The sequence below is a fragment of the Contarinia nasturtii genome, unplaced genomic scaffold, assembly GCF_009176525.2.
Source record: "Contarinia nasturtii isolate CC-2019 unplaced genomic scaffold, AAFC_CNas_1.1 Cnas_scaffold_2586, whole genome shotgun sequence".
Lineage (NCBI taxonomy): Eukaryota > Metazoa > Arthropoda > Insecta > Diptera > Cecidomyiidae > Contarinia > Contarinia nasturtii.
The window spans coordinates 1-7,856 of NW_022199906.1; the positions used below are offsets into that span (position 1 = coordinate 1).

A 7,856-nucleotide genomic window follows, 5' to 3' on the forward strand; every position below is an offset into this window, starting at 1 on the left:
ACGCTGACAACACTTGCAAACTTTGTTCTTCAGACGTATTAAACAAAGCATTCAACATATAGTGAAAATAAGTTTAAAAAGAACCAAAGATTCGTGCAAAATTGAATATGGTGTCTGCTTGATTTATAATTTTTTTTTGTCATTTGATTTTATATATTAATCTTGAATTTGTCATTGTGTCAAATATACGCAGCACAATCAAAATAAAGCAGTCAAAACTAAGGCATTAAAACATATAAAAAAACAGATTGGAACGACGACGAATATACGTAGCAAGTGTTGGCAATTCAATCATATTGAGCATTTATTATAGTAAATCGAAAAGAAATATATATCCTCAATTTATTATATAGTGAAAGAAACAGTAGTTTTCCGTGTGCCAGTTATATCAACGCAGCCAATTTGGTCAATTTAAATTTGAAGTTTGAAGAAACAAAGAGAATAAAACAAAAATGAGTTACGCGTATTTATTTAAGTAAGTTCCGTATGGGAAATATTGATTTTTTTAGTTGCTGTTTTGCGTTATTGTTTTTTATGTGTGTTGGATAATATTGACAGCATTGAGATGTTTTGTAAATTCTCTTAAAAAGCTAATTTAAATAATTTATCTTGTTTTGTCTTTTCCATTTATATTATAATATTTGGTCTTCTTTGCGGTAAATATCAACATTCAACGATACGAACACACACACACTTTTATCTCCGTCCTCCCTTCTGCATCATTCGTAATTCGGAATAAATCTACAACATATGATTTGGTGTGCAGATATATTATCATCGGAGATACGGGTATGTTATTAAAACTTTTTAATTAAATTAAGTTGGATTACATTATATTATTGACAGTTGTTTATTTAATTATTTTTCATAATAAAAAAAATTCTTTGTTTGATAAATGCTTGTTTGATATGCGCACTTCAGAGCCGTAAACTAACATATGTGCAGTTATTATTTTTCACCTTTGATATGCGAGTACGTTTAACAAATCGTAACATACGATTCATTTGTGCACTAAATAAAACAAATGAAAACAACGTTAAGAGAAACAACTGAAAAACGACAAAGAAAGTCGAACAAAATAAACTACCATTTTAGCATATACTGTGATTTAAACCTTGAATGTTTACCAAAAGCGCAACGCATATTCGAAAGATTGTTGTTTAATTTTTGTGCAACGACGTTTTCATAACATTAGTTAAATGCGATCCTTATTCATTTTGCATGAATTCATAGCGTGCAAAAACACTGATAATGTTGAAAATAAAATACATCATTTTACGTTTTATTTATCGCGCAGCGTCATCCATTCGTTAATATTTTTATTTCAATTCAATAAGCATGTACATACTTTACATCAAAGCTCTAAACTTTCAAGTTCTTCGCAACCATCCACCTACGCATTGCTATCACACTTAGAGTGTTTATCTTTGGCAGCGACTATCCATATATTACAAACAAATTTCGTCTGTATTGAGGTCCAATATTGAGTCATGAATTCTAGTCGAACTCGGTGCATTTATCGCCAGACTTCAATAATGATTATTGATAATTGGCATCATCTAAACAAAGACTCATACACATACACATGGTTAATTTATTTAATCAACATTTAAATCTATCTTGTTGATTTCATTTTTAAAAGTTTTGTATATATATTTTTGAATATACAGGAGTCGGAAAATCATGTCTCCTTTTACAATTCACCGATAAACGTTTCCAACCCGTTCACGATTTGACAATTGGCGTGGAATTCGGTGCTCGTATGATCACTATCGATGGCAAACAAATAAAACTTCAAATATGGTAAACGAATTACAATCGTAATTTATTTTACTTTATTTTATTGTATATTGTATTATATTTTTTTCTATAAATTATGCTATATATAGGGATACTGCAGGTCAAGAAGCTTTCAGGTACTTGTTTTCTTTTAATATTTGTTTGAGTTTTGATTTTGTTTTTAAATATTATAATTGTATTTCATTTCAATCAGATCAATTACTCGATCATATTATCGTGGAGCTGCCGGGGCATTGCTAGTGTACGATATAACACGACGAGAAACATTCAACCATTTGACTACATGGCTTGAAGATGCCCGACAACATTCAAACTCGAATATGGTCATTATGCTGATTGGAAATAAAAGGTTTGATTTTTCAAAATTTGTTTTATGAATCATAGCATGGATTCATGCAGCTGTTTTGATAACATACAAATAAAATAAACGGGCGATTTAACTGATATATTTTATTTGTTGTTGACTATATTAGTGACTTAGACTCTCGTCGTGAGGTAAAAGAGGAAGAAGGCAAGGCATTTGCTCGCGAACATGGATTAGTTTTCATTGAAACTTCCGCCCGTACAGCATCAAACGTGGAAAAAGCCTTCATAGATACGGCCAAAGAAATCTACGAGAAGATTCAAGAAGGTGTCTTTGACATCAACAACGAGGTAACTTTGTCATTTTATTTTGACAACTTCATATTTATGGAATTTTCAAGGGAGTAAGCATAAAAATCTTCTAATTTGCTTGTAATTGATTATCATCAGGCCAATGGAATCAAAATCGGACAACAGCATTCGCCAACAAATCCTTCACTACCTGGTGCTGGAAGTCAAGGGAGTCAAGGCAGCGGTGGCTGTTGTTAAACAAACAACATCCAACAATACATTACATATAAAATTAAAAAAAAAAAATTACACAGAAAAAAAACACGTTTGAATCTATCAAAAGGGACATTTTCATCAAGACAATTATAAGGAAAATAGCATGAAAACAATTTGAATTGAGATTATAAAGTCGAAGTTTCAGATCACTAGCTTTTTTTCTGTTCATTTCGATCATAGTCAGAATATCATATGAAAACAGCTGATGTATATTAATCATTTCTCCACCAGAATATTTGCAATTCATTCAGTCTGTACCTTATCAGCGCTGTAGTTTCTGCATGATGTTGAGGCTCAGTCACGCTACGTAAACATTTCAGCGTTTGGGTCTTTTTCAAGAGACCAAGAAGCTTATTTTAAAAACAACTCAATTTTGATACATCGAGAATCAGTTTCAAAGTTGGCATTGTGCGGAGACAGCAGAAAATATATTTGGATTTTGTCATCTGGATATTTCAGCTCATCTGGATAACGTTAGGCGATGATACGAAATGAAAACAATAGAAGTGATTATTGTATTGTATAGGTATAAAAATTCTTCCATAACTATAGCAATCACTTCTATTGTTTTCATTTCGTATCATCACCTAACGTTATCCAGATGAGCTGAAATATCCAGATGACAAAGTCCGAATATATTGTCTGGGAGACAGTAGTTTTATCGTTAATGAATATTTGATCATTCATTAAGGATTTATTGTGCGTTGGGGCTATCTCTTCTACTGGATGTCTTCGACATTTTTCTAAAACAATATTCTCGCTATTAAAGATTCTTTGACATATTTCGTCAAATCGCGTTAATTTGATTTATGAAAAGATTAAATTTTCATTCAACAATTTTTATAATTGTGTCCGAAATGTTGCCGCTTGTACTATATTTTATCGCAAACGAATATACTTTGTAAGTTTCTTGTAATAAATATCGGACACCCCATAATGCTGGTCCATCCACCTTTCATTGTCTTCAATTACACTATGCATCTGAATTATTTCAGTATTTTGGAATGAAACAAATTATTATAATAACGATTTCGAACACACTCACAATTTCTCAAAAAAAATAAAAAATGTTTGTATGATGATATCCAGCAAAAACATAATTTAACCAAAACTACAAAATAAAACACACAAAAAAATATATTCTATTTACATTGGAATGGTTTCGTTTTGCTATAAAATTAATGTCTCTTGAAAAATGTTTTACGTAGTAAATTTCAAATTCCATAAAAGATGTCTTAAATGAACGTTTATAATTTAATTTTGTAAAGTAAACAAATTATGAGATAACTTTTTGTGCAAAAATATGTATAGTTTTTTTACATATACAGGTTATCATTTTTTTTTTAACTAAATCGTATATATTCCACACCACGTGGTCCGGTTTTTTATGTATTCAACGAAATATTGCTATTATTACGGTACCTTTGATTGAAATCAATTTTCTTTTCTTTGTAATAAAAAGGTGACCATGATTATAGTATATGTGGTCAATTGTGTTTGTTCCAAATCTCTTGGAGGGATTGAAACCAGAGCAAATAACATGCTTTGAATTTTATTTGAAAGGGTCAGTAGTGTGAAAAAGCCGATTTCATCCACGTTTTTACGTATTAGTGCACACATATACACACATGGCATCTACGTTCTTGTTGCTTTATTATTATACATTTTTCACACATACTTTTCTCATTCGCTCTCTTCACATGTAAAATAACATTCTGAGAGTTTAAAGAAATGTCAATGAAAATTAAGGGTTCCATTTTTTTGGGACACCTAATTTGCATTAAAATACCTTCAAAGTTTCAAAATGTTGTTTTTTCTCATAAGCACCACTAATGTGAAGAGAGCGAATGAGAAAAGTATGTGTGAAAAATGTATGGTATCTACGTTCTTGTTGCTTTATTCAAACCTAAAAAGCAATGAACGGAGAAATTTTTGACCGTTGTCACCTCTTATGCGATATTGTTTTTATTTTCTTCTATTGGTTTCTTCAGAGTCCAAACTTCAGACCATGATGAATTGCCGTATGGCTTTATTTTTTAGTTTACTTCCAAATACATTTCAAATGAATTGTATCCATCGTTTTTGTTATTCTCTTTTCATTTTATACACTTTTTATTTTGTTTATTGTTGTTTTTATACTGAAGAACAAATAAAAAAAATATTCAATGGAAAAAAGACATCGACTACCTGCTATTTCACAAGCCGCCTAATTTAAACGTATTGACATACTTTTTTTGTGTACCTGTGCCTTTTTTAAGAGTTGCAGGAACATCGTTTAGTTTAGTTGTGATGGTCTGCCCGAGAACATTTATTTTGGAATATTATTTTTATCAAACAGTGATTGCAGCGATTTTCTTAACAAACATGGTCAACAAGTAAAAATTCATTTTCTTTTATGAAAGCAGTTGCTTAAAACAATTTTATTCCTAAGCAATTATATTGAATAAACGGAATGTTTTTGATTTGTCAGTGAATAGATAAAAGTTTTTCATGCATTATTCAGTAATTTCATCAAATGGTTTTGAATCAGAAATCCCTCTGCTCAGCTATATTTTAAATTATTTAAATACATTTCTTGTAATTATTACTATATATTTTCATTTTAATCATTATAATTTCAGACAACTTTTGCTGTTGACATCATTTTTCTGTGTGATTTCATCAATACCACCACATATGATCGACATTCCTAATCATGATTATCAAATTTTGTCAGCAATCGACAAAATAAATAGTAGGTGTAAATGCAAACACTTGGAAGAACTCAATTTTTCAAATAATACACTGTTCGCGTTACCAGGTCGTTTCTTTTCCAATTGCTCACAATTAAATTCCCTAATCCTATCAAATAATAAAATCATGGAAATGGCAAATGACACGTTTGATAATCTTTTCGAATTGAGGCATTTAGATTTGTCATTTAATCGTATCTCCGCGTTTCCTAAAGATATTTTTAAATCATTAATTAACATATGCATTTTGCTATTAAATGGTAATCGTATTCAAGCAATTGAATCGGATCTATTTTATTATAATCAAAATATGTGGCGATTAGACTTAAGTTTTAATAACTTGCGAATCATTCAATCGGAAACATTTTGCACTCTGAAAAATCTTTACTTTCTGGATGTGTATAGCAATAAAAACCTAAATAGCATTAATTTAACTTGTGCGTACGTAAAATCATTGGATGTGTCAGATTGTGGCCTAACTCAACTTTTTGTTCCACCGAATATGCACAAAATAAGTGCAGACAACAATCAAATTGATTTCGTCGATGCCCAACCAAATAGTAATTTAAAACATTTATCAATGAGTTACAATAAACTGACTAACCTATCAATGTTATCGCCATTGGTCAATCTCGTCTTTTTAGATATTGAACACAATTTAATTAATTATATCGATTTTACTGATCTTTCCAATCTAAAAGATTTAAAGTTTTTATATTTTGAATTAAATCCAAATCAAAAAATTAGCATTGCGGATATCAAGCAAATTCTTCCATTGATTCGACAATTGCACATAATCTCTCCTAATTTGAGCACTGAAAGAAAAAATCAAATTTTATATGACTGTAAGCAATTCAAACTTGATATTAATATTAATGGTGAGGTATATTCACCTTTCCTCGAATTGCTGGCATCCCTTGAAAAGAAGAAAGCTACGGTAGCATGTTAAAAAATCATAAAGGCCTCATATCGAAAAGAATATAGTAATAGGGGGGTACCATTTTACATTTTGATCTTGACATATTTATTAAGATTTTTTTAGTTAGCATATATAATTAGCTCAATTTAGCTCGAATAAATAAATTAAGTAAGAGAAATGAAAACAACATAATGAATTACATAAATGGTTTGTTGATTTTCACGCCAATTTAACAGAATAATGCACGCCAGAAAGTGTATGTTAAGTTTCTTGTGATACAGTGTAAACAAATAAGTACGTGTTTTTTTGAAAGTCCCGTCAAAATATGCTGATTCAGAAGTGGAACACAAAAACGTCTTTTACCTTGAAAGAGAAAATGAGAAATGTGTCATGTCTTTGTAAGCAACTTTGAAGCTTAGTTTTTGGTAATTAAAATTGAACATTTTAATCAGTCATATTTGAGGTGTAGCCGTCATTAGCAGAAGAGAATCATGAACAGAATAAAAATAGTAAGTACAGGTTTATTTATGAACATTTTCTGTTAGCCATTTATTTTGCATGAGTGTGAAAGAGAAATCATTTGACCGCTAGTCCGATAATTTTAAATTGGAAATTGAAGATCTAGCGGCTAAATAATTTCTCTTTTACTCTCAGACAACATAAACAGAAAAAATAAAATTTTTCGCATAAACTCATATGACAATATCCATCGCAACGGATTTATGCGTTAGTTAGGCGTAGGCATTGATTTTTTTCTTCTTCTAAACAACAAGACACATTTACTTAGTTTTTACTATTAATATTAATACATATAATATGTATGTTATAATTTTTTTCAGGTGATCATGTTGCTGTGCATGAGCTTACAGGGAACAGTAAGTTGGGAAGAACAGTTGATGCAGCCCATACCAGAATTGTGGCAGCAAATCCAAGGAAACAAATTTTCTGATTCTGTAGCAGTTGACAAATTATTTGAAGAATTGGCAACATGCAACGCACATTATGTTCCTGTTATAAAAACCAAAGAAACGAATGAACGAGTTCCCATTATGATTGATAGTTGTTATATCTATTTTAAAAAATTCGCTGGAATCTATGATAAAATACAACGCCTCAAAAATTGCAAAGCAGCGAGGAACGCACTACTTCATCGCTACTCCTTATTGTTGGAAGTTTATGCAAACTCCAATTGATTGTAGGCTTTATGATATATCAAAAAATGGTGATTTTGCACTCAAAAGATGTGTTCAATACTACGTAACACAACAGGATCGCCCAGAGCAGAGAATAATTGACGCACCTTTGCTTTTCGGAGAGGATCTTCTCGAACCATTCGAGTTGTTTGCTCATTAAAAGAATAATATATATTTTTTGAACTTTGACTTCTGCGCCAACGCTCTTGAATTCCCATTCAGATAAAATCTTCTTCTATTAAATTTATAATATAAAGTTCGATGAATGCGTTTTGATTACAATAATAGAATTTTTGTTTTTCTCTAAATATATGTGTGAGAATAATCGTAAAAACCTATGTG

At 30.5% G+C, this 7,856-nt stretch overlaps 2 protein-coding genes across 3 annotated transcripts; both read left to right on the forward strand.

Moving 5' to 3' along the window:
- Positions 1-30: 30 nt before the first annotated feature.
- LOC116348609 (ras-related protein Rab-2A) lies at positions 31-3,621 on the forward strand. Its single transcript, XM_031779661.1, has 7 exons — positions 31-475; positions 767-789; positions 1,671-1,803; positions 1,890-1,916; positions 1,994-2,149; positions 2,274-2,454; positions 2,554-3,621. Exons 1-7 carry the CDS (start codon positions 453-455, stop codon positions 2,650-2,652), a joined length of 642 nt encoding a protein of 213 aa, XP_031635521.1. The 5' UTR covers positions 31-452; the 3' UTR covers positions 2,653-3,621.
- Positions 3,622-4,320: 699 nt separating this feature from the next.
- Positions 4,321-7,850, forward strand: LOC116348608 (leucine-rich repeat transmembrane neuronal protein 4-like). 2 transcript variants are annotated; one of them, XM_031779660.1, is made up of 3 exons: positions 4,321-5,045; positions 5,292-6,830; positions 7,161-7,850. In XM_031779660.1, exons 1-2 carry the CDS (start codon positions 4,960-4,962, stop codon positions 6,349-6,351), a joined length of 1,146 nt encoding a protein of 381 aa, XP_031635520.1. In that variant the 5' UTR covers positions 4,321-4,959; the 3' UTR covers positions 6,352-6,830; positions 7,161-7,850. The 2 variants fall into 2 exon arrangements, with proteins under 2 accessions (XP_031635520.1, XP_031635519.1); XM_031779659.1 differs by having other exon boundaries at positions 4,321-6,830.
- Positions 7,851-7,856: the final 6 nt, after the last annotated feature.

Coding starts and splice junctions, on each gene's coding strand:
- LOC116348609 (XM_031779661.1), top strand. CDS start 453: ATGAGTTACGCGTATTTATTTAA. Junction 790..1,670: donor TATTATCATCGGAGATACGG/GTATGTTATTAA, acceptor TTGAATATACAG/GAGTCGGAAAATCATGTCTC. Junction 2,150..2,273: donor ATGCTGATTGGAAATAAAAG/GTTTGATTTTTC, acceptor TGACTATATTAG/TGACTTAGACTCTCGTCGTG.
- LOC116348608 (XM_031779659.1), top strand. CDS start 5,161: ATGCATTATTCAGTAATTTCATCAAATGGTTTTGAATCAGAAATCCCT.